At 40.1% G+C, this 26,877-nt stretch overlaps 1 protein-coding gene across 2 annotated transcripts in view; it reads left to right on the plus strand.

Moving 5' to 3' along the window:
• The window catches only part of TP53BP2 (tumor protein p53 binding protein 2), a 77,684-nt gene that overhangs the window by 29,963 nt on the left and 20,844 nt on the right, over nucleotides 1–26,877 (plus strand). The window contains exons 2-9 of one of the 2 annotated variants that reach the window (XM_084828688.1): nucleotides 10,354–10,501; nucleotides 16,330–16,443; nucleotides 17,296–17,375; nucleotides 19,140–19,241; nucleotides 20,030–20,204; nucleotides 24,223–24,404; nucleotides 24,745–24,909; nucleotides 25,241–25,478. In XM_084828688.1, coding sequence (XP_084684814.1) covers nucleotides 10,354–10,501; nucleotides 16,330–16,443; nucleotides 17,296–17,375; nucleotides 19,140–19,241; nucleotides 20,030–20,204; nucleotides 24,223–24,404; nucleotides 24,745–24,909; nucleotides 25,241–25,478 — 1,204 coding nt within the window. The remainder of the gene's footprint in view (nucleotides 1–10,353; nucleotides 10,502–16,329; nucleotides 16,444–17,295; nucleotides 17,376–19,139; nucleotides 19,242–20,029; nucleotides 20,205–24,222; nucleotides 24,405–24,744; nucleotides 24,910–25,240; nucleotides 25,479–26,877) is intronic. The other variant, XM_084828689.1, reaches the window with a different exon arrangement.

Raw genomic sequence — 26,877 nt, forward strand, 5'->3', positions numbered from 1 at the left:
TTCTGGAAGTGACGGTCTCGACCTTGGGGGAGCTGGGGGTGGCGATGGCTGACAGGAAGCTCTGGTGTGGGCTGGTCCATGAAGTCACGAAGAGTCGGAAGCGACTGACCAAATAAACAACAACAAACAATGTTTGTAGGGTTGATAGCATTTGAACCAGCTCTTGGATGAAGAGCATTGAATGCCCTTTTTATAGCATTGAACGCACATGTGCATCAAACAATTGAGTTTCTCACAATGGTATCATCACACAGGGCTTCTGTGAATACAGTTCTGCTGGACTCTAGCCATCCACTGGCCTCACATAACAGCACTTCTAACTTTGGGAGTGGCCTCGCAGTGGAAATACAGGACCTGTTTTTAAGCAGAGTTTCAATACAAAACTGGTTTGGTTGTCTGACGCAAGTAGCAAGAAGCAAAACAATTGAGGCATAAGCCTGCTGTATTCACAACTCCCCTTTTCAAAGATGTAAATTTGATGGCCTTAAACTGTAACAAATTGTGCAAACCTAACATAGTAGAGCAATTGTACCTCCTGTTCTGTATGTAGATGCATTAGAAGACCTTCATATTTATTGCAAAAACTGTTCTTTGCTGACTTTGTTCAGTCTGAAGACACTATTGATTTTTTGAATGCTGACAGTGTGTTTTTGACAGCATATCAGGCATGGAGGTGAGTTTCGTGTCTCATATGAGTACAATCAAAAGGACTGAATCTGCGGTGCAGTTGGGGGTGGGAGTCAGTTTGAAATGAGGCATAAATAATATAGGCTTTGGGGATGCATGTGCAAATGTCATCCATAGGATAAAGCACATTTAATCAGCTTTGGCTCTTATGACAGGTACAGTAATTCTTGGAAAAACATGGCAGTTATACAGGCTCTGGTAACACCCAGGTTAGATTCTGTTTACTATATGCAGAATTGCCTAAGAAGACTGTTTGGAACACAACACTTTTGATTGTACGGGAAAGTCATAGGAACATAGGTAGCTGTCTTATACCGAGTCAGACCATTTCTAGCCCAATATTGTCGACACTGACTAGCAGCAGCGCTCCAGGGTTTTAGGCAGGATTCTTTCCTAGCCCTACCTGTGAAGCTGGGGATTGAATGTGGGACCTTCTGCATGCAAAGCATGTGTTCTTCTACTGAGCTGCAGCTCCTCTTTTAAGTCTTGGGTGGCATGCCTACTATTGCATCTAGCAAACTCTTGAAATGTGAAAATCGTTTTATAAAATTATGTTTGGAAACTGAGTATCTCAAAAATCTGTGTGGTCATCATTGAACTTAAATAGTGATGTTCACATTAGTGATCCAGACCACATTGAAATCTAGCCTGGCTCTGAGGTAACTTCTGACTAAAGCTCTGGTGTTGAATTATGTGCAGATACAGGAAGTACCATGTACAGAGTTGTGGCTAGGAGAGGATCCAAAGAAACTGTGTCTGCATGTGAATGAGAACCACATCTAGAGTAGATGCTTTCTTGGATGCATGTGCAACAGCAGCTCCAACAGCTGAAAAGGAAAGCTGCTCTTTTAAACAGAATATTAGCTTGGCTATTTGGCTGTGGGACCTGGTGAGGTGGAAACTCAATGGAACCTCAGGCTCAGTGTGCAGCCCCTGTCCTGCCTGCAGTAGTGGTGACCAAATGCTTTGGCAAAAGTACTACAAGGTAAGGCCAAAGTAAGAGTGCCAATGTAGTCTTTATTTTGGTGCATATGCTGTCCCCAATGTCTTGAGCAATGTTTTGCTTCTTCATTTGCCTCAGTAGCTGGTGCACTAGCTGGAGGCTTATGTGGACAAAGAGCCTGGCTGCAGTTCTCCATGTTCTGTTAACAGTAATTCAGATTAAGCTACTGTAATGCATGATACTTGAAGCTGTTTCAAAAGATCATTTGGAAACTACAGTTGGTTAAAAAAAAATACATAGCTGCCAGATTACTAACTGGTACCATGCATTTTGATCACATTATACCAGTGTTTCCACTCCTGGTCCATTTCTGGGCCCAATTCATAGTGCTGGTTTGACCTTTAAAGCTGTTCATAGTTTTGACCTTTTGTGGCTATATGTCTGCCTGTATACCAAGATTTTCAACAGTGGCCGTTCTTTGGGTACCCCTGCCACCTGAGATGTGGTGGGTGGCTGGTAGGGTAAGGGTCTTTTCAGTAATGCCTTCCCAGTTATGGAATGCTGTTTTCAGGAATGTTTGCTTGGTTCCTCCTTCATTATCATTTTGGCACCAGACTCCTTAATCCCCATTTTATTTTGTTTTACTGAAAGGTTTTATGTCATTTTTAAAGGTTCTTCTGTTTTTGTATGGTCTTTTTAATTATATTTTCCGGTTTTCTGCATTCCCAGGGTAAACATCAATAAATAATAATAAATATCTTGTCAATTGTATGTTTGTCTGCCATTCCTATGCCTGCTGGCTTTTTGACTGCAGGCATAACTTCCTTCAGAAAGCTTGATTTCAATAGACTGCTGGTCTAATAAGCTTGCCTGCTGTGTTTTGTGTTTATTTTTATTTGATCCAGTCCTTGAAGTGATGAAACCCAACAATGTTTTGTGAAAGGCAGCTGTTCAGGTAATCGTTACTGTCTGTACTTTTTGCATTTCATTTGCCTCTGACAACACAGTTTACCTTTCTCCCCCCATTGCTACCCCCGCATGTGTATATAGGTCTGCCAGTTTGAGGTTAACACTCCATGCATCTGATGAAGTGTCCACAAAAGCTTATGCCAGAATAAATTTATTAGTCTTTAAGGTGCCACAAGACTCTTTGTTTTAACTTTAGCATGGCTAGTGCTATATAAATCAGTATTTTTGCTGTATTCATGTTCCCTTGTTTTACTTTTTCTCCTGGTAGAGTAATCAAAGAATATCTAACCAGGGTGTTTCATGCAGTAAAATATTTACCAATTTTCAGCCTTTGAGAACAGGAAGAACCTACAAGGGAGCGCGCGTGTGCTATATCAGCTTCATTAGTAAGGATGTGTTTCTTCTAACATTTCTCAGGAAATCTGTCTTGGAAGGTGTGATCATAAGGTTGGTGGTAGGACCATGAGATGTAACAAACCTTGATGCTTTGCATTTTTGCTTTAAGTTTGAATACATGGCTGGGAATATGTCTATAGCTTGTGGCATGATATACTGAGACTGATGTTGATGTTCCAGATGTCTGCTCAGAGGTAAGCCTTATTGCATTCTGAGGAGACATGCATAGGATTGTGCTGTTAAACAGTACAAAAAAATAATTATAAGCATTTTATTTATTAATTTCTTAAACATATCCTAGGCAAAGTCTCTCTAGACACTGTATAGATCAAAACACAATAAATCCACAAAAAAATAAAAATCAGCACAGATAAGAAGTCCAACAAACTACCATGATATATCAAATGTATTCAGTTTTTTCTCTGTTACCCACTTTCGAAAGGAGCTTCCCAAGGGGGAGGGGTGTTTTGGGAGGGAGGGTGTTCTGTTGAGTTTCTGAAGACAAAGGGTATTTCTTACTGTCAACCGTAACCTTAATGACAACTTATATAGTACAAGTTATTTAGACAGTGGAGATAATTACGCTCTTGGGGGAGAGGGTAAAAGGCCAAGGGTTTTATGTTCTCCTATGGGACAAATAAAGGGAAAAGGCTGCCTTTGTACTCAGTCCCGGAATAATTGTAGCAATTATGCTGCACTTCCTACTGTACTCCACCTACTTTGCATCATAACTTCCTTTCTCACACTTGTGGCTAAATGCCAGAGCAGCACAAACTGGTCTGTCTGCATTAACTGAGAAGGCAGGAAACATATGCTGATCATCAGCCGTAGATATAGGTAAATACTAATTTTCTGTTAAGACTTACCCTAGTGCAGTGAGCATCTAGCTATTAAATGGTTCAAGATACCAGTGTATCTTGTATTTCTTTTTGGTAGGTTGGCTTTAGTGTCAGTTATTTTAATCTTTAGCAGGCATGCTAATACTGAACAGCTGAATACTTGAATAATTGGCATTGAAAAATATGTAGAATTCCGTTTTGCTTGATATGTAGCAGATGTACTCCCCTGAAACCTTGTTCAATTTGAAAGCAATGTTTCTCCACCAGTATATAATGCTGTTTATTAGATTAAAAACCTGCCATTATAGATACTTCATTTTGTCATTCAGAAAGTTGTAGTCAAGTCAGCAGAAATGACAGAAGCATTTTTGCTTTTGATTTCTTTGTAGTCTTCTGGTGAAGATGTTACATCTGTGTTTTCTGAGATCAGGTAAGATAAACAATCCTGGGAAACAGTGGTTTAAATGGGCTTCTTGTTTGGTAAAACTCTGAAACTGCTTGGGTACTTAAGTACGGCTGTATAATTTTCATAACAACTTAATTGCTAGGCTTCTATTGTCTCCCCACAGTCAACTTAAAATAACTTTTGTTCTTGTTGGAAAATTTGAATGAAGCATTTCATGGCTTCTCAGAATCAGTTATTGACTATGTTATTCTTTCTAGAATGCAGATATGCAGTAATGTTATCTTTGAACAATAGCTATATAGAAATAAAGGGTGATATTAATATAGCACAGAAGAGTTGGCTTTATGTGACCCTAACTCTGCTTGTTATCTGTACTGAATATATCCTGCTTTGAGAGAGACGTTCTTTTTTAGAACAACGTACTCTTCAGAGGTCCTTTCAAAACACTGCAATTAATAACTATTAATGGCTTAGACAAATTAATCTGAAGTGTGTGTTTTACACCACTGAAACTATTTTCAAGATTTTATGTAGCACTAGCTCAGATTACTGAAGGATAAAAACCATTTAGGGAAACAAAGTTATTTTGTTAGTTTTGATTGTGGCAGTTTCACAAAAGACCACTTTCATACATGGATATCATATTTGCATAGAAAATGTGTGTGTATAGTGTATTGTGTGATAAATGTGTGTATCTGTGCTGCCTTGTGTGATGCACCCTTGACATATGGTGTGGTCTTGAGAAGTTAATTTGTGGCTAGGATTTTGTTCACTTGCAAAGAGATAATACTACTTCAGTTAAAGACGTTCTTGGTAATACTTTCTCTGTACTACATTCTGTCTTCAATTCTATGCAAGTGTCTGCTTTGAATTTGAATCTGGGGTAAGGAAATGTCCATTAGTGTATTATTTGGAGTTGCCTAATTGGTGTTTTTTCATCAAGAGATAAGAATCTGGTGAAAACAAGGTGTCTCAAAAAGATTTTGAAAACTTGATATAGATGAACATATAATTAAAATCCTCAATAACAAAATATTATTGAATAAACTAGAAGAGTCTAAGATTGTTCCTACTGTTACACACCTAAATGAACATGAGTATTGACAAGGGCTGGGGTCACCCTAATTCAAATTCCCACTCATCCATAAAGGCCACTGACTGACCTTGGGTCAGTCATCATCTTGTAGCCAAAATGCAGAAGGCAGAGGACCATGCATGCCGCTCAGAGCTCCTTCTTTGGAGGAAGGGCAGAACAAAACTGTAACTAATGCTTAACAATGAACATGTTTGTGATTTATGATGGAAATATCTGTTTCTTTTCACCTTATGCATTCATTTTTCTGATATTGGGAACCATAGCTAATCTTACCCTTATAAATTTGTTGTAAACATCCTGTATATTGCAGAAAGGCCATTTGAACTTAATTTGGACTTCAAATCTGTGCATCTTCCAATGTGATATACTGTCATTTGCCAGCAATACCCCACCTAGATAATAGAACAAACAGACCAGACTTTATGCAAAAGAATAAATGGACATAATCTGAAATCAGGAATGGCAATATTTAAAAAAAACACATCACTTCGACCTCCCAGGAAACTGTCACTGATCTTAAGATGGCCATTCTTGAACAATTTCAAAGGCAGAGTTCAATGCAAAATAGCTGTATTACAGTTTATCAAGAGGTTCAACTCTATTTTCTGGGGCTTGAACAGGGACAATTTGTTTTAATTACACTACATGTGCTAATCAACTCACCAGTGCAAGGATGTGTATGTTATTACCCAACAAGTGTTTTGTGGCCACTGTTAATAAGACAATTATCACTGTCTATACTTCCTGCATTTCCATTCCCTCTCACCTCAGACCCACCCACCCATGAATATATTCCTGTAAGTTACAGGGCAATACTTCATCCATCCGATGAGTGGACTGTAGTCCAGGAAAACTTATGCCATAATAAATTTGTTAGCCTGTAAGGTGCCAAAAGGCTCTTTGTTTTTGAATAAGATACTGCTTGTTTTTACTGTAGCAAAGCTGTAGATAACAAAATGTGACACAGACTTTAAAAACTTGGCAATTTTAAAAATGAAAACTAACATATGTGACAAGACATTAGTTTCAATAGTATGGAGTAAAATTATACTAACAAAGCTAGCTGGCAATATTGTTAGGAAACCTGGAACATTTCATAAAACTCTTAGTATAACTCTTGTATTGAGTAAGAAGAAATAAACTTAATGTAGGGTGTCTCACATTTTAATTTGTACCTTCCTCGGCCACTTGCTTTTCCTGTTACACCCTATCTTCCGGCCCCGGGATGTGTTATAGCTCTACCCTACAGAGGGCTGTATTCAGCAGTGACGTGTAAGGCATGTAATAGGTAGGTGTTCGAGGGTATATGAATACAAGATTTGATTAAAGACTGAGTTTGCACAATCATAGAAGGAATATAAGCCACTGTGGCTTATTTCCCCTCCCTGCACCTGCAGGTCGCAAGCTACCTAATTAGCATAATTACTGTTGCTGGGCACGGGCTGTTGTGAGGTCCAGGGTGGGTGGCTGGGGTGGTCTACAAACCCATGTAAAGTGGTTTGTTCTAGCGTTTCAGATGGTTTGTAAACCACCCCAGCCACCCACCCTCACTAGGTTCAGATATCACGACAACCCAGGCCTGGCAACGGTAATTATGCTAATTAGGCAGCGTGCAACCAGCATGCATGGGGATGAAAAGTAAGCCACCATGGATTATTTTCCCTCCGTGATCATGCACACTGCCGAAAGTGTGCAACGGATAATGGTGAGAACAAGAGAAGGTATAAGGTATATCCATAAAATTACACTGGAATCGTATCCTGTCCACAAACCATTTTGCAAATCAAATGTTAAGTAGTGGAGCATAGTAACTCTTGTTGAAGACATTTTACTGCTAGAAGTCATTAATCTGGCAGCTTTTGCAGATACCAAGGTTCAAGGTAACCCCAGGAAGTGAATAGACACGCTTAATTATTTAGTCATCAGAGCACAGCTGGATGCAATTTGCCTGGCCTTTTAGAAGCACCGAAAGCCATAGCTACTGTTGAAATCATTACATCTGAATATCAGACATAGTATTTAAACTTTTTTCCGGAAAAAACTCATTAGCATAGCTTGAGGTTTATAGTTCAAGGGTAACTCGTCTTTTGTTAAAGAGCTAGGTAAGACTGCCAGAACATAACCCTCTATGCTTAAATTGAGAGATCAGCTAGCTTGAACAAATTTCAGGAGATCGTCTGTTGAAAAAAATGGCATTGGAAATGAATTGTTCTGAGACAAGGTGAACAAGGTCATTACAAACTTTAAGGTTGTAGATTTAGCTTAAACATTAGGAAACACTACTTAGGAGGAATTTAGCACTGAAACAAAGCTGCATAGGGAAGTTGCAAGATCTGTTTCTTTAGAAGCTTTCAAGTAAAGGTTTTATAGGCATTTTGTATGGATGCTTTCAAGTAGGGATGTACGGATTCCCCACCGTCTGTTCCAGTGGGGAATCCACCCGGGGGGAGGCGATCCATCCCCCCCCCCGGAATCCTATGGAGAGGCTCCGTGAGGATTCCGCAAAACTGCCCGGCTTGAAGGCCACTTACCTAGGCGGACAGAGCCATTCTCCACCGCGCCAATCGCCATTAAAAAAAATAAAAATCGGCGATCGGCAGGGTGTGCCCATAGACTTATATGCAAAGAGAGCCATGAATCTTGCATTATAAGCCTATGGACACATGGCTATGGACACACATATTCACAGCTCTATTTGCATATAAGTCTATGGGCACATCCTGCCAATCACCTTTTTTTTTTTTTTAATGGTGATTAGCATGGAGGAGAACGGCTCTGGCTGAGCAAGCAGCTGAGTGCTGTCCAGGTTGGAATTCCCACGGAGCAGAGGTAAGTGGGGCCAATCCGCCACGGATTCTGGAGGCCCAATTCCAAGAATCCAGCCTCATTTGAATCCATGGTGAATTCCTCTAACATCCCTATTTTCAAGGCAGAGACTAGGCTAGGTGAGAGTGGCTCTTAACAACACTAACATTCTATGCTTCCAGTATGGCATTCTAACTAACCTAGATTCTGTATGTTTTGTAAGAAGCAATTGTTGATGTTGGTATGCTAATGGGCTGCGGGATGGTGATATGCAGATAGTTAGGACCTCTTTGGGTCACAGAAATTTTGTAGGTGTTACCAGGAGGCTGGGGGTTTTAGATTGCAAGATATGTCATCTGTTCAAATGTTTTGCAAAAATAATAACAAAGATTTTGCCAGCTGTTCTAACTTCACCTGTGGAGTTGTTGTTGTTATTATTTATTGCATTTCTATACCTCTGCATAACCAAAGCTCTCTGGGTGGTTTACAAGGATGACAAAACATTAAAATACAATATACAACTTTAAAAACCATTTACATAAAACACGCAAACAATCAGTATACACAGAAATAACATATATCTAAAAACAACTTCAAACAGTCAACCATAAGCATAAGACAGATCCAGGACTGATTAAAAACTTGTGCTGCCAAATGCTGGAGAAGAAAAGATAGGTCTTAACCTGGTGCCAAAAGATTTACTTGTTAAAATTTACTTTTGGCTCATGTGGGTCACAGAAATAAGTTTTTAAAATTAAGCAAGCCTTTTGTAGGACATGCAAGAGTGAATGAATGTAAGAGTTTTTCTGGAGTTAGTGCCTTCAAAACTATTTGTACTGTTATGTTCAGAAGTGTTTTCCTTTAGGAGAGAATCATGGTTGGCAAAGGGCATGTAAGGTATCCTAAATTTCTTTTTGTCTGTCTGCTCCTATACTTTTTTCCAAAGGTCTCATCTGTACTTCATATCCTATATGAAACTGTTCTAAAGAGGTGCTTCATGAACAGCCCTGTGCAAAAATTACTTGTGTGTAGGCAAGTAACAGCATGTGTATAGCCACAGGAGTGGAGCTGCATTCCTGGGCCACCTCTGTCCCCAGACCTCCTGTACTGAGCGCAGAAGTTTGAACAGGAAATTCTACTCCTGAGTGCTTATGCATTGTGGCTCCACACAATCTAGATGCATAATATTGCAGGGTATTCTTCAAGGTAGAGCTAGCCCACAGTGGTTGGGTTCAGATGACGCTATAACCCACGACGGGTTAAATAAGCCACAATGGTTTATTTAACCCATCATGGGTTATTGTGCCATCTCTCGGGAATTTTTTAACCCATGATGGTTATTTGGCCAAAATAACCCACTTGGATAACCCACTGTCTGCAGTAGGGGTTATTTAACTCATGGTGGGTTAATCATGTTGTCTGTTGGGCACCATGAGTTATTTTACTCGCCTACAGAGTTGTGTGGCAAGAGTGATTCAGATCACTGCTCCCCTGCTCCTCACAGGCAATCACTCACCAAGGAGCAAAAATCCTATGTACACCAAAAAGAGGATGGTGGCTATAAAACCTTGGAGGTTTGCAGGATAAGGACCAAACTTCATGCACAGCCTCCTCTAGTTGGGAGGAACCCAATCCACCATCCAAACCCTGCATAATTACCCCAGAGGAGCAAAAATCCCAAGTGCTGCAAAAAAGGGGATGGTGGCTATAAACCCTTGGGGGTTGGCAGGATTGGGACCAAACTTGACACACAGCCTCCCTAGTTGGGAGGCACCCAATCCACCATCAAAACCCTGTGCAGTTACCCCAGAAGAGCAAAAATCCCAAGTGCTGCCAAAAAAGGGGGGGTGGCTATAAATTTAAAATCTTAAAAATGGTTTGCTAGTATTGTTTTACTTAAGTATACCAATTTGGAGCATTCCGTCTGGTGATTTACAATTTTGGTAGTAAGTAACATTGCTATACACTGTATAAGGTGTGTGCCGAAGGAAAACCAAGTTTTGTGCTAAGGTAATAGAAATTCTACAATTAGTGATCATTATTCTGTTTTGTTGTCATATGTTTAGATCTATGCTTCTGTCCAATGTTATCTGTGTGTAGTCGGGAGTTGTGATATAGGACTTTTTGGTGAGAAACAAACATTTTGGTAAAAAAAAAATCAAAACTTCTTCAACTTTGCTTACAGATAATAGAATACTCTGATCTCTTCCAGATGTTTCTTACAGTGTACCTCAGCAATAATGAACAACACTTCACTGAGGTGCCAATTACCCCAGAAACTTCTTGCAGAGATGTAGTGGATTTGTGTAAAGAGCCTGGTGAAACTGAATGCCACCTGGCTGAAGTCTGGTGTGGCTCAGGTATGTGAAACATGGCATTTGTTACTTGCGGACATGTAGATAAGTTGCTTTTGTTTATTTTAACACCAGAATTAGACATTTAATTGAAAGATCACATGAGTTCGTAACATATTTAAATTGTGTGGCTTTGTTTTAATTTTACTTGCCTTTATGTCAGTGTAAAATGAAAAAGACTATTATGTTAGTAGAGCGTAGGTGAGTCAGTTGCGCACTGGCGGCCTGGGTTGAAATCCTGGCCAAGGCAATGACTTCTGGATTTTTCACATAAGACACTTAAGGTCTGGTTCTCACCATGGCTTGTTGCCCTTCCCAGGGTTTGTCTGGCTGATAATCGAACAAACCGTGGTTTGTTTTCTCAGTCCCTAGGTGGTTTCCACCCTCCTTCACCCGCTCCTTCCGTGTCTCTCAACTGCCTTTCTGGCACTCCATGTAAAGAGGCTGGGTTTTTTTTACCCACTCGGCCGCTGCCTCTGTAGCCTGATAAAACAACCCATGATTCTGGGTTAGCATGTAACGACAACCCACAATTCAATAATTAACCATTACCTGGTACATATGACACATGAGGCTCATCGTGGGATGTCCAGCTCCTGATGAGCCGTGGTGCATGCCAGGCGCCGCTTTGAACATGCAATCCCCAGTCAGAGCAATTGGGTGGTTGCCGTGTTGTGCAAGGTCACCGTGGCTTATTTATTTATTGCATATCTATCCTGCCTTTTTCTTCTTGTGAGGAACCCAAGGTGGCTTACATTATCATCCTCTCCATTTTATCCTCACAACAACCACCCTGTGAGGTCGGTTGGGCTGAGAGTCTGTGACTGGCTCAAAGTCACCCCATGAGCTTCCATGGCAGAGTGGGGACTAGAACCTGGCTCTCCCGGCTCCCAGTCTAACACTGTAGCCGCTACACCATGCTGGCTCTTATTTGAGGGTTAAATTCTCATCATGGTTAAACCATAGTTCCACATTCACAGGTAATGACAACCCATGATTCAAGAATCATTTGTCATTACATGTGAACCAGGTCTTGCCCATGATTCAAGAATCATTTGTCATTACATGTGAACCAGGTCTTACCAGTGCTTGGTCTACATCTTTAATGCAAACATAAAAACTACCGTAGATAGAATATGCATTTACTTTTGAAATGGTTCTCCCCTGCTTCTGTCCCACGTTAACAGAATTTATCCACATGCACAAATAGCACAAGAGAGAATTAAATGAATGTGACATTTGAGCCTCTCTTAAATTGAGTTCTGGAGATTTCAGAGACTTCTTGAAGTTCTGTAGAATTCAAAAGAATTCTTGCCTACTTCTTGGTATTGTTGTGAATAAATAAATGATACAAAGGATTACAAGACAACTTGCACTTTTTAAAAGACCTGTATACATGGATAACAATGATGAGGAAAGGTGCTTGGATGGAGCTCTGTTTGTTTTACTTAGGACTCACAAGTGACAGCTGCGTCACAGTGCTGCAGAAACCTTTGTTTTTAAATATACTTCATTTCTTTAATAAACTAGGCTCTTTAACTTGGGTTGTGTCAAAGTCTTGGGAATTTAAGGCTGTAATGCAACTTTCTCTTCTCCATTGGAAGTGAGGCTTACATCTAGAGGGGAGAGGACTTTTCAGTAGTGGTTCCCCAGTTACGGAATTTCTTCTGCAGACAGAGATGCCTGGTGTCAGTTTTGCTTTCTTGTGGGTGCCAGGCAAAAACACTTATTCCCCCAGGGATTGTAAATCATTTTAAAACATTTTATGTTAAAGCAGTTTTATCTGCTGCTCGTTTGTTTTATTTGTGCTTAGTTTTTGTAAACTGCTTTGAAATCATTGCTAAAGGATAGTATATGCGTGCCTTTTTATCTAATCTATCTCCTACCTAAATTTATATAAGCAAATAGAGCTGTACCCACTAATGCCACTGATCTTCATAGCTAGTTGCCATAAATGATAACTGCAAGCATTTTTTTTACACACTACTTTTTTAAATCTTGGAGAGAGAAGTGAGTCAGGAAAATTCAGTTTGAAAGGGGACAGCTCAAATTCAGGGCATCAGCTCCATATTTTGTTGCCTATCAGATTTATTCATGGTGGAGGGGCAACAATTGTTTTGAAATGTATATAGGGTTCTTTATACTTAAACTAGTAGATTCCCTGCTAATTTAGATAATGTTCTTTCCCATCAACTTATGCCTCTAAAATGTTAAATGAATACCTCAATCCTAATTATACATATAGCTGTGATTACTCACAATAATTATGACTTTATTTATTTATATTAATTATTTACAGTGTTTATATACCACTCCATATCTAGAACAGATTTCAGAGCAGTGAACACAAGGGATAAAACAGTAAGAGCATAAAAAGTTTAAAACACCACATTAAAATTACACTTGTTTAAAAAGTATCTTGTGTATCTTGTGTAGTGGGTATATACCACCTAGTATTTTCTATGTCAATTGCAAACATTTTCTAGTACCTAATATTCAGCTCTATTCACTTTGTCTATGTAACAGCTTCTGTCACATTCAGCAGTGATGGCTGTTTGAGTACGGTGGCACTGGCTTACAGTACTTGCTGGCATGCTGACCCAGGTCAGTTTGCTTCATTGGCACAGAAGAACAGGTTGTGGCAATAGTGCAGCAATTATTCTGCTTTGTTCAAAATACCAGTTTTCCAGGACAATGATGGATAGGAGCAGGCTTTAGATACTGTAAGGTTTTAAATTAAAAGTTAAAGCAGCAGGGCTTTGTTCTTTAATAAGCCCTTCCTTGTACATAGGCTGCAGTTTGTTTGTAGAAATGCTAGTCTACTTTTTCTTTACAGCTATGGGTTATGAGTCACAAGCAATCATGGAAGTTATGTAGTGAGAATTCTAGCACAAAAGACATTCCCTTAACTTAATTAACTTTGACGGAAGTATTGACTAAAACCCACTGTAAATCAGTCTTCTAAGCCTCTTCTAGACTCTCTTTTTCCAAATTATAGAGGTACTTTCTTTGATTTAAAAGATAGCTGTTTAGCTGTCTAGACAAATAACCATGTAAGCTGCTTTTTCTGTAACAGTGACCTACTTGCTTATATTGTAAAACTAATGGCTTTGACAGTAACCCCAGAAAATTTCCTTCCTAGATTACTTCAACATGGCTGCAGGTTTTTTCTCTCCTAAAAGACACTTTTCTTTTCATTTTAACCCCCCCCACACACACACACAAAACACTTTGTGCTTCTATCAGAAAAACCTACATATCTTGTAGAAGGCTGGGCATTCGTAAATGGGTACCAAAATTTAAACATTGGAATATGAGATACACATGGAGGAATAGGGTGGGGTCTCCTAATGTCATTCATTAAGCATTTGTACACTTCAGTCTTTATCCTGGAATTAAGACAAAAATACTGTCTCCCTAAACAAGCAATTACTTACAACTATCAGCGTCCCAACACTTGTCATGATAAAATTGAGTCTCATAACCCATTACCTTGTGTTACCTTCACTAGGGCATTTGGGTGCTGTCATAATACAAATGATAGGTTATATAAGATAAGTTACCATTTATGCTTTTAAATTCAAATTGAAAAGCCTTTACTGCTTTTGGTTTTAAATTTATAAACATGTAGTGAGTCAAGTACCTTGGAGAGGAAAGTCTCTTTGACAAAGCTTGAAGATAAAAGGCTGAAAGTACTAGTTAATCCAGTTTTGACATCTCATTTTTGTGAGGCAGAAAATGTTTTTGTAATATTCAGGGGCATCAGTGGGGTGTTAGGATGATTGGTATTTGTGTGATTAAACTTGGATCACTGTATGTGACGGACCTGTTATCAGAAATATATTGGTTTGGCCTTTACAGCTCACAGCAAGCTTGGCAGCTTGAACAATAGTGTGTTTTTTTTCTGTTCCCCTCAGGCTTTTCAGACTAACAGAGCCAGAGTTCCCTTCTGTACCAGATAAAGCAGCACTTTAACAACGAAGTAACAGTATTGTGTTTCACAGCACCATTCATTTGGTTATTACACTTATTCAAACATGTCCTTTGATCTGGTGCTGATATTTTAGTGGCTAGTTGTCATGGCCTTTCTAATACTAAGAACTGGAAGTTGTCTGCTACACATATGAATGGTTACTATGGAAGAGAATGAAAGGCTGCTGCACCTGCAAGGGGCATTCTACAAGGATGAAGAATTATACCAATGTCTCAATCCCTTTGTGGTGGTTAACAGTGCAAGTGCGATAAATGTGACAGTTCTGAGTATTCTGGTTTAACGAATACAGGGATCAGAACCCACATGCTCTACCAGGCTTGTTGATACAGAGGATGGAGGCTGTGTGCACGTCCTGTGGTGGGACTTGAGAGAGGTGGGATTTGGGGGGCAGCCCCAGTTTGGGGAGAGTGGGAGTAGTACTTTGTTGCTCCAGTTGTGCAGCTTGGGGGAGAAAAGGACTGATGGCTACTGGAGAAGGAGTGGAGAGCACTAGAGAGGGGGAACTAGATACGGAGAGATTAGGTTATCCCATCATTCCCATAATCTGGGGGTGACGCACACTTCTGGAGAAATAGGGCCACCAAGCTCCTTGCTCTGAGCTAGGGCAACTGGTAGCAGTAAGCATTGGGAGCCTGGAGATATTAAAGAGCCAGACTCACCACAGATTATGAGAGGTAGTGCAGTGGTTGAACTAGAGAACCTCAACTCTGTATTTACTGAACTGCTGTAGCCATAATAAATAAAGAGGACTGCATCCTATTTGGGCTATGAGATCTCTTTCTGTGGAGATTAGGGTGGAAATGGACACAGCAGCCTCTGGCACTTGGAAATGTCTAGAAGTGGAAGAGGAGAAAATTCCAAGGGTAGTTGTGGTGTGAATTAAGGAACAAAAGTTTCATTAAGGTACATATGTCTAAAAAGTTTGCAGAGAGCTGCAGGGAAAGCATAAGTAGATAATTTGTTGGTGAATGCTTAGCAGGGGTTTATAATCATGCTCTGGGTCCCTGAAACTGGGTCCCTGATGCATCATGGTCCAAGAGAGATTTGAAGTGAAAATAGACTTTGTTTCTGAAAGCTAAAAGTCAAATTTGAAAAGATCAGTGAACTGTTCTCCATAGCTGGTCCTTTTTTTCACCAAACCTCTTCAGCTATGTAGTTCTCTTTGCTGAGTGCATATAAAGCATAGCAGCTGCATATTATTGCAAGAGTATTCTGCATAACTCTTTATGTCAACTCCAGCAGTGTTTCATGAACATTTATAGGAAAGAATCTTATATCCATTAGATGCACTGAAATGGACTAAGAAGGTGGCTGTGAATACACAGATAGTTAAGTTACAGGGAGAATAAACCAGGAGAACAGGCTTCCGGATTCAAGAGAATGAGAAGTTAAGATGCATTTTGACAATATGTTGCTGTATTTCTTACTTGGTAAAAGTATCATAGCTGTTGTCTCTTGATCAAGTTCTCTTAAATGTTATACTTCTCAATATTTCTTGTTCATTGACCCTATGGAGTTTTGACAAAGTTTCAGTTTCACAGAAGACTTCTGCAAAACTTGGCTTACCTATTGTTCGGCCTGTTTTCCCTATTCTATCTTTCATCCCATTAAAGGCTGCTTTTGCCTATTAGAAAGTGACATATTTCTCGTGTATCAAACACTTGTCTGCAAATGAACACTGAAACATTTGAATATGTTATGGACACACTGAAAATACATGTTTGGAATATCATGTAGCCTTTGGTGACTTGTCACATGTCATGGAAATAAGTTTAGTTTATTACCTTGGAGTTGAAAGCACATGGAAGAAAATACAGTGAGCTTGCTCTCTATTTTTCAGAGCGTCCTGTAGCTGATAATGAGCGCATGTTGGATCTTCTGCAGCGCTGTGGAGTGCAGAGAAATGAGGTTCGTTTCTTTCTTCGCCATGAACGGTCCCCTAATCGGGGAACTGGTAAGTGATAAGTCTACTCTTGTGAGTGCACTGTATGCAAACATGGCTTGAAAGTAATATGCTTGGAAGATGGCACACTGAATCCTCTTACAAACACCTTTACCCTAGATGTATAGGGCACCCTGCTTTGTGAGTTGGAGAAGATCCTTTATCCTTTGCCTGGGGTGCCATACAATATAGTCCTGTTTTTTAATTCTCTGAAATCTCTTACCAGAGAAACACTTGCCTGTAGAGGAGCCCCTCATTCTCCAGCCTGATTAAGTGTTACATTGCATGTTGCATCAGTGAGAGACTGATTTCAGAACACACAATTCCATTTGCTTAACTCTGCGTGTCTGAATATGTTCAGCCTCTTCCTAGAACAGATTTTCCAGCTTGCATATCTTTCCTGTAGTGATTAATCAAGAAGCCCTTTCTACAGCTGTTTAGGTTGATTACGATGTGTATTTGAATTCTGGTGATGAATGCAAAATAGTTATGTTGTATTGAAGTTAAAGTGTCCCTGTTTTTACAGGTCAGTCCCTTTGATTGTGTCAAAAGCTGAGTTTGGCTTGGCTTGTTGCCATATTCTACAGCTTGTCTACTTAAATGTTCGTGAAAAAGTCATGTTCTGTTTTCCTTTTGTCGCCTTTATGTCAGACAAGGTTAATGCATTTATTGCACATACAGCATTTTAGTAGAAACGTGGCCAGGGCTGCAACTGCAGTTACATTGACTTGCAAATATTGTTGGATGACTTTGTACCCAGTCTGAAGCTGCAACCCTAACTGACTCTTCTCCACTTTCTAGGTAATCCCTAAAATATTTTTAAAAGTTTAACCTTTCCTTTAGTTGACTTTGTACTTAATACAGGGAATGGACCACGACTGCAAGATCCAACCTTGAAGAGAAATGGTGTAAAAATGCCTGGTGAACGAAGAATAGAGAATGGAGTAAGTATTTAGGTTAGCACCTCTTAAATGTAACCAAGCAAATAATTTCTTCTGCTGAGTTTATACATTTTTAGTTTAGAACAACTCACCATGAAGTGGGAAATCTTTATATACTACTACCATAATCAGTTGCTTTTATAAATCTTCCTTGTGTTAATTAGTTTAATCACAGAAAACTAGCATCACGGGGATTTGTCACTTTGCAATGAGACTTTGCTCTGTCTTGTGTGTTTTTAAAGCATGCATTCACTTTACATGGAGCCTAGACTGAGCAATCCCAAATTGGCTACAAAGGGTTAAAAAAAAACACCTCTTGGCAATTAGAAAGATATGATCAATCCCCTCTATGGGGAAAGTGCACCTTACTGTTGTATTTGAGAGGCGCCCCTAGAAAAACAGGCAGTATACAACATAGTGTCAGAAGTTCATTCTACAAAGCTCCCTCAGAGCTGTCATAAGGAAACAAGCTGCTTGAATAACCAGTGTGGTAATATGAAGTGTGAGGCTTCTTGAATTATTATCTTATCACAGGAATCGAGAATATGGTATTTAAGAAAAGGGTTAAAAACTTGGCAAGTTTAATCATCAAGACTGGTGGGGGGAAATAGGCTTGTAGCCAGTAAAATATTCCTCTTGGAAACTTTACTGGATAGATTTTGCTTTACGTTCACCATATTTAGGATCAAAAGGGGATATCTTCCTCACTGCCCTCTCGTTTGATCCTGTCATTGGGTTGGTGCACCTGCTTGTGGTACTTAGTAGATCAATATGTATTGGGTTGATGCAGGGCCAGCTGTACCATTACACAGAATGAGGCAACCATCAGATACTGGGGGGCAGCAATGGTAGCCCCCTGTCTGTTCCTCCTGACCCCCCCCCCCCCGGCACTGTTCCACTTTGTTGGAGGACAGAACTGCATGTGCCACACAGACTGTCCTCACTCCCTAAACTGGCCTGCTGCCTTCAGGCATGGTGGAAGATGTTAGGCCATCACTAGTATTGAAGTAAGATTCAGCTGACAGTTCAGTCAGCTTCTTTATATGGAATGGGGGACAGGTGTCATCTTGCTCTTTGCTTCAGGTAGCAAAGTATCTTGGGCTGGCTGATGGCTGGATGGTAGTAACTTGGACTGGGGGTTGGACATGGATGACTTCTAGGTACCTTCTGGTTTGGCATTTTATTCAGAGTCCATTGGAATAAAAGTAAGCCAGTAACTTAACTGTCGTCTTTTTCTTCATGAATTCTTGAGTAGGGGGATAAAAGCAATACAAACTATTGCAAACTAAAAGCACAATAACAGTGTCAAACCAAGACCAGATAATCACCCCAGTGGTATATCCAAGTCCTATAGACTCTTTTGCTTCCCTCTCCAGCCTTGATCTTCCAGCTAAGAAAGGAGCTCTAGCCAAATATATAGTTCGGAGGTGGGTGGGGCATGACAAGCACACACCTCAAGGCAGCCCAGGTAAAGCGGCTTCTCCTTCTAGTCCTCTCCCTAAGAAGCCTCTGGTGAGCTTCAGCCAGATGTACAGTCTGTAGATGGGCGGGGCAAGGCAAAAACACACTGAAGGCAGCCCAGATAAAGCAGCTTCTCCTTCTAGTCCTCCCTCCGAATTCTTGAGTAGTACTTTCTTTCACCATTTATTCTGTCCACAAATGGTACAGCAGGCAGCCTTTGACTTCTGAAGCCAAGTGGAAAATGTATTGTACAAAATACAATGCTTATACCATATTTCAATCTTAAAAAAAAATAAAAAATTGAAGGTCAGTGGTCCTCGGATGGATATGACTCTGGCTGAACTGCAGGAAATGGCATCACGACAGCAGCAACAAATAGAGGCCCAACAGCAAATGCTGGCTAACAAGGTTTGTTGAAACAAGTTTCTATAACAGTAACCTGTGAATAAAAAAGCATGAGAGAAGCCATTTTTGAAGTATAAATTTTGTAAAACAGTTAATGTTAAAGTGCTTTGGAATCTTTGGAGTTCTCCCAGTAGCCTGTTTGGGTAGACAAGTATGTTACTGTGAACCGAGAGCTATGCCTTGACTTGGCCAATGACACCCATTGAGTCCACAGCAGAGTTGGGATTTGAATTCAGGCCCTCTCAGTGTCAAACTTTTATCCCTTGGCACTTTTTGAACATATCAATATACTATATATAATACAGTTGATTTCAAACTGTATTTTAGGGACTTCTGTAATTCCTTGGAAGCATAGGACTTCTTCAGCAGGGAGGACCAGTAGCAGAAGATGAGCTTCCCTGAAAGATGGCTTGCCCACTACAGCTGATAAAGTACAAGTGAGGCTAAGCAGTCCATGATCAATTTCCCAGCTCTTTTTTTAAATGGGATTACAGGGGGCATGTTTGTGTGTTCACCTAACCCTTTCCCCTGAAATATTTTTCATTATTCAGATTGCACCCGCTGCTTTCCCTCTGGTGGCAGTGGTGGTGAGATATGTGAACCTTAAACGATTTGTTCAGTTTTGTAAGGTCTTCTTCCTTCAGTTTTGTGGGAAGTTTTGTTTAGTAATTACAATAATGAAGTGAACTGTTGTGGACATGCACTATTCCAGAAATTGTATGTCATCAGTGTATTACCATTATATAAACTTATTCAAAGTTAGAATAATGCTTGATTTTATTTATCTCTAGGAACAGCGGTTAAAATTTCTGAAACAGCAGGATCAGCGGCAGCAACAGCAAGCTGCAGAGCAGGAAAAACTCAAAAGATTAAAAGAAATTGCAGAGAATCAGGAAGCCAAGTTGAAGAAAGTGAGAGCACTCAAAGGCCATGTGGAGCAGAAGCGGCTCAGTAATGGGAAACTAGGTGAGCTGCTAGCTAACGTTTCTGCCTGGCCATCCTTTAACCTTTCCTTAAAGTTAATATTTAGCTGTTCCTGTTTAGAATAATTACATATTGACCTGGTTCGCATGATCACTGCAGCCCACCATGACATATTTAAACTACAGTGGGTTGCAGCACCCATGGGCTTCAGGTTGCCTATTCATACCCCTGCCACAGTGTCTTGTGTTGTCCGAACCTGGCAAGGGTGGCTTGTTGGAATGGTTAACAAACCACCCACAATCCTACAACAGTCCATGGATTCTGGGTGGTTTGTTAACCACCCCAACAAGCACTCTCACTGGGTTTGAACATCATGACAGCCTGCACCTAACGAGGGTAATTAGGGAAATTAGTGGGATGTGACTGGCATGCGCAGGGGTGGTTAAAAAGTAGGGATGTGCAAAGCTGGGAATTCCATTCCGTTTTAAGCCCAACAGGATTTTCAGTGTTTCTGTTCCAAAAAGCAGTGACAGACTGTAGTGGATATTTTTTGTTCCAATTCTGGAAATGTTTGTATTTTTTTCCACACATTTTTAGACGCATTTTTTCCAGGTCCTGTGATTTGCACAAAAGGGATGGTGGTTTGCTTGTGTTTTTTCATTGTTTGGGCCCCATGATTTGTGCAAATGGGATCGTGTGTGGGGGTTTTTAATTGTTCAGGTCTGGAAATTTGAGCAAATGAGGTTGTAATTTATTTTTTTAATATTGAGGTTTTTGCACAAGTCTGCTATGTAGCCTCATAGAGGCATATTTCCTGTTGTAAATATACCCTTGTCGGTTTCATCCTCTCCACACACTACTTCATTTAGCCCAGCAGAGCCATATTTCAAACTTGTCAAAGAACTTGTCAATTTCATCCTACACTGGTGCTTACCAAAGTTTTAAAATTTAAAAAAAAAATTAAAAACAAAACAAAAATGACCCCATTTGTGCAAATTTAAAGACTGGAAAGGAAAGAGATCCCATTTGCGCAAATTGCCTTTGCCATTAAAATAAAATCTGAAATCTGTGAATTGGATAGACTCACTACAGATCGAGTCACCGCCAGCGTGGGAGACAGAATGAAATCCGCCAGGACCAAACTGGTAAAATCTGTAGAGATTTCATTCCAAAAAGGTATTCTCATACATCCCTATTAACAAGCCACTGTGGCTTATTCACCACTCTCATGTCGTGTGAACCAGGCCGTTGTGTGTGTTGGAATCATGATGACATATGCACGTTTTGTGCTTCATTAACATTTTTTCTGTACGCTCATTTGGAAAATATTGGTTTAGACTCTTGATACCCTCTATTCAGTCACTATCTTGCAGGCTTTTGGTACAATGAATAACATGATCACTTCTATCTCATGCCTAGAGTTCAGCATCTAATATATTACAGAAAGCAGTAGCTGTCAACCACATATTAATATGTGTTTAAGTTTTGGGTTTGTTTCAAGTGTTTAGTCCTAACACTTTTATGGTAAGAGTAACACTTGAATTGTTTTAAAGTGTAAGTCTGCTTGAGGGCCCTTTCTGGGTTGAAAGTCAATTCAGAAATAATTAGTGGCATAAAATGCATCAAATTTGCCTCACTGGCATTTAAAATCCTCTCGCATATTGAAGTACTTACATTGGTTTGTGAATGGAAATAGGAATGATCTAATGGTAACAAAAGGAAAGTAGCAAGAAATTCTTGGGGAAAGACATAATTTCTATTTTTATGTGTGTTGTTAAATTTGGGCAAGCATCAAGCACCTAGCATGCTACTGGAGCTAGATCAATGTTAAGAAGTAGTAGTACTAGTATTCTAATTTAGAAACCCTGCCTTTTGATTTGCTCTGCTCATACTTAAATTTAGAAATATTTGTCTAAATATCAGAACCATTTACCACTGAAAATATAATACAGTGGATGATAGACCAGGAGTGGGGAACTATTTTAAGGTGAGAACCTGAATTGCCACCCACCCTCTATGGGCTGTACAGTGTCAATGGGCATGGCCACACTCAGTGATGTCATGACCCCCCACCCTGCCCATTTTGCCTTTCTTCCTTCTGAGAAAGATCAGAGATAACAGCAGCATTTCCCGCAGGTCGAATCCACAGAGGTTCCATGGGCTGGATGGGGAACCTGAAGGTTCCCCATTGCTGTGATAGAGCTACTATGGTTTAGTGGCTAAAGTGTCAGACTGGGAGTTGGGAGATCTGGGTTCTAGTCCTTACTTGGCCATGGAAACTCACTGGGTGAGTTTGGGCCAGTCACAGACTCTCAGCGCAACCTACCTCACAGGTAAGTTGTGAGGATAAATGTTGTGAGAATAAAATAGAGGGGAGGAGGAGCATGTATGCCACCTTGGTTCCTTAAGGAGGAAAAAAGGCGGCATATAAATGTAATAAATAAATAAATAAAAATAGAGCAAATCCTACCTTGAATGTTACATGATAACTTCCTGGTGTACCTCTCAAGGAATGCCAGGTTTTGCTTCCTCCAGATGATAAAATCCTGACAATGGAGTTGCAGGCTATAGTGCTCTTACGAATTGTTGACTTGTATGTTGATACTGTGCTTTCATGCTGAGCAATAATTTACTTCTAGTAATTTCTTATCAATCTCCTATATACAGAAAAATGTTTCATTTTTCAAGATGTCATTGTTTGTTTTCCTAAGTAGATTAACATAGCTACCTCTCTGAAAGTTAGTACCTACTGTTAGCCATGTTGATCTGGGAAGGGGAGAAAGAGGAGTGGGGGGAAAGATAAAAATGGAGGAGGGAGAGAAGGAGAAAGGGGGGGAAAGGATCATAGAGAGGAGAAGTGAGGAAGAAAGTACTGTCTGTGTGGGGAGGGGGATGAGAGAGAGGAGTGCCACTTGCCCTTCCCACTGCTGGCAGGCAGTTCCCAAAAGGTTTCTCCTAAGGGCTGAAAAAAGTTCCCCACCCCTGTTTTAGCCTTTCAGAAAGTTACATCAAGTGACTACTACAATGTAAATAATCTTGGCTTTCTCAGTACATTGATATTGCACCTTGCTTTAATATGTTATATTTTGCAAATGGATAGAACTCTGTGACCCAGATTTTCCTGTTCCTCACCAAGCCTTTTAAATGCAACATTCTGACCCAGTTTGGATGATCAAACAACCTGTGTTCGTGAACACATGCCTGTGAGCGAGCATGCTGGTTCCTGTGCACCCACTTTTGCTTTCAGTTACCCCAGGAACACCGTGTTCCTGGGTTGTTTCATGACATCCGAGCCCAGAACTCTGATTTGCTTAGGTGTTAGATAATCCAGAGTTAACCCAACGCATGGTTTGTTGTTGGATTTAACTCTGGCTTTTTAAATCTCATAAACAACTCAGCTTTTCCGGATTCACATGTCACGAGCAAGCATTTCTGAATTGTTCAACAAAAGTGGAAGTAGTGAGTGGGTGGGAGGCAGTTTGCTTGCTCTTGTACGCTCCTGCTAATTCCTGGGTTAAACAACCCAGAAATTTGCCATAATGTGTGAACCAAGTCAATGTTGTTTTAAATTAATTTACCCATGGATGTGATTTATATTTCCTGCCCAATATCATTTTATATATGAAGGAGAGAATTGCTTCAGTTCATATTATGTGACATTGCTGAGTGGCTAACTGGCCAATAGCCAAGAGCTTTGGCTATTGGGCGGTATAGAAAATCAATCAGTCAGTCAATCGCGTTCTCCCAGAACGTTCTCCTCTATCAAACTTAGATAATGCACATATACTGGTCTTTTCTCTCCTGTTTTATCCATTTTAGCCAACAGAACTGAATGTCTTCCTAAATAGACCAGAGCATCTGTAGCTGTATTTATCTTGCAGTCAAGAAAGTGTTTCTGATGACAGAGATCGTTTATAAAATCTGTAATTTGGTGTAGTCTTCTTTCAGCTCTGTGCTGGAGAGCTGCAGGGTGTTTCTGTCCCCTTAATAGCTGCCTTGGAAGCAGCCAACGTTTGATCATTTCTCAGCTACAGCTATTGTATTCTCTCTTCCTCTGCAGTGGAGGAGATTGAGCAGATGAACAGTTTGTTCCAGCAAAAACAACGAGAACTGGTACTGGCTGTGTCAAAGGTAGAGGAACTTACTAGGCAATTGGAGATGCTGAAGAATGGCCGGATTGATGGTTACCATGACAACCAGTCTGCTGTAGCTGAGCTTGACCGCCTGTATAAGGAGCTTCAGGTAACTGTAAATCTGCTGTGCAAACCTGCAATCATGGCTAAAAGGGGCAGGTCACATAATTGCCTTGCAAAGGAACTTGCTTTGACTTCTTATCTCTTCTGACAAGAAAGTCAGAATTCTACAATCTGTTAATATGTTATGTTTTTGTCTATGTCCTCAGTGTAAATTTTTAACTACCTGGCATGCTATGTAAAGAAGCAAAGCCTAAGCAGAACTTGCTTGCATGAACCTCTAACCTTTTAAGAACTTGCATATTTTTTAAGATGTCAAGAGAATCATGGCACCCACCCTGAAAGTTATTTGTTTTGCATTCTTGATTTCCTCTCCTGAATGCATTCAGCTGAGGAACAAACTGAACCAGGAGCAGAATGCCAAGCTGCAGCAACAGAGAGACTGTTTAAACAAGCGAAACTCAGAGGTAGCAGTTATGGATAAGCGTGTTAATGAGCTGAGGGAACGGCTGTGGAAGAAGAAGGCTGCGCTGCAGCAAAAGGAGAATGTACCGGTGAGTGCCAAAAACAAAACAAAAAAATTACTGGTCTTTTACTGAAGCATATTTGACTTACTTGGTGAGGGTGAGAGGGTGCTTAGCGGCTATATGTGTCTGCTGTAGCCCAGGCATTTCCCTTGTAGCATGAAAGCCCCTTTAAATAATAGATTGGCATTAACCTATTTAGTCTTTTATATAGAGAAGAGTGCTTTTTCCTCCTTTGGTGCTTCCTTTGTACTAAAGGGCTGTAAAAATATCTTTACAGGAAAATCCTGCTGTATTCTCCCCCTACATGGGCTGTGTTGCAACAGCTACTTATTTCTTAATCTTTATGCCTCTTGTTTAGGTGCCCTCAGATGGGAATCAGCTACAACCTGTGGTATCTACTCCAAGTCGAGTGGCAGCTGTTGGTCCTTACATCCAGTCCTCCACCATGCCGCGTATTGCCTCGAGGAATGAACTGTTAGTCAAACCAGCCTTTCCAGATGGGACTCCAACTTTACAAGCCCCAGATAGCTCACTGAAAACCCAGACTCTGCCGAACATGAGGGCTGGGGTTCTTTCACAAATGAAAGCTCCTGGTGGTAACTATCAGTTTTTCCTTCCAGCTTTTAGTTGTGTGAAGTGCATTGGCATTTCCTCTTGTCACCTACTCTGATTTATCATCAGCTTGACGTGCAAGATGGTAGGTTCAACAATTAGCCTGCTCCATTTCATTTATTTGTCTGAAAGTAACAATGATATATCTTCTTCTGCTTTCTCCAGTCAGCTTTCCCATTTAAAGTGTCTAACTTTGAGATAAGTATTTGTTTTATCTTGTATGGTAGATTGAAGAGTAAACTCTAACGTCGTAAATGCAAAACACAGATATTCAGTATTCTTATTAGATTACAAGAAGGAAGTCATCTAATGTCTATTTTATCTTAACATTAATATCATTAGGAAATATCCCATGTTATGTTAGCATCAGTGTGCAAATAAAATGCTGAAAATAATTATTTTAGTACTGGCTAATACAGTACTTGGAAATACTAGGAACAAGTCAGTCATCCAAATGTGAGGCACTAACAGCTTGATGTATTAGTTCATTCTGCTATGTAGGGAATCCAGGTTTTGCTTACAGCAAAGAAGAATGTTTATGGACTTCAGCTTTACTCTTTCGTATTGTGAACACTTTCAGGAATTGTGAGGTGGACTACATAGCATGAAACCTCCTTGTTTTTTGTGAAGCGCTTATGAGGAATGTGCAAAATATTCATGCCCCTTAGGAATCTTATTCTTGGCTAGACAGTGCTGCTTAGTGCTTTACACTAGTTTTAAAATTACATATTTTACTTGTAGCATAGATATTTATATAAGGATGTAATGCACTTTCATACAAAAGCTGTAGCTACTGTGCCCAAAATTAAGAGATAGCATGGAAGAAGAGGTGCAGGACTTATTAAGAGTTGGCCATAATAGTAAATTATCAACAGGAGTTCTTGCCATGAATTTGTACTGATTTTTAAAACAAAGCTACCTCTTGAAGTTACCAATATGTAAAGCGGGTTTCTATTTCATTTTGTATGTGACTTCCTGTATCTAGATACTTGCAACTGGATACTTGTGGGAACCATCCCTACAAAGTGTGTACTCATGATTAGGACCCCCCCCCCCCGCCAACCAGGAGTACCTATTGTCAGAATAGGAAATTATATATAGCCCTCTGTATTTTCACAGTTGTTTGGACACTGGAAATTCTCAAGGTGTGGTGTCTCTTGATTGTGCACCATCATGTCAGAATTGGTCCCAAGACTGACATTCCTTGCAGCAGCAAAATCCTGTGTAGCTTTATTGAATTGCAGTGAGCAGCCGAACTCAAATGTTTTTATATACGCATTGAACATAAATGGGGTTCTTCTGTTTTTGGAATAAAATTTAACTCCATATCGGTTTCCCATGAATCATTAATGCCACCATTATTGTTTATTAGAAAATAGTAAT

The sequence above is a fragment of the Heloderma suspectum genome, chromosome 1, assembly GCF_057233095.1.
Source record: "Heloderma suspectum isolate Gila_16-S chromosome 1, 16-S_ref, whole genome shotgun sequence".
In the NCBI taxonomy this organism is placed as follows: Eukaryota; Metazoa; Chordata; class Lepidosauria; order Squamata; family Helodermatidae; genus Heloderma; species Heloderma suspectum.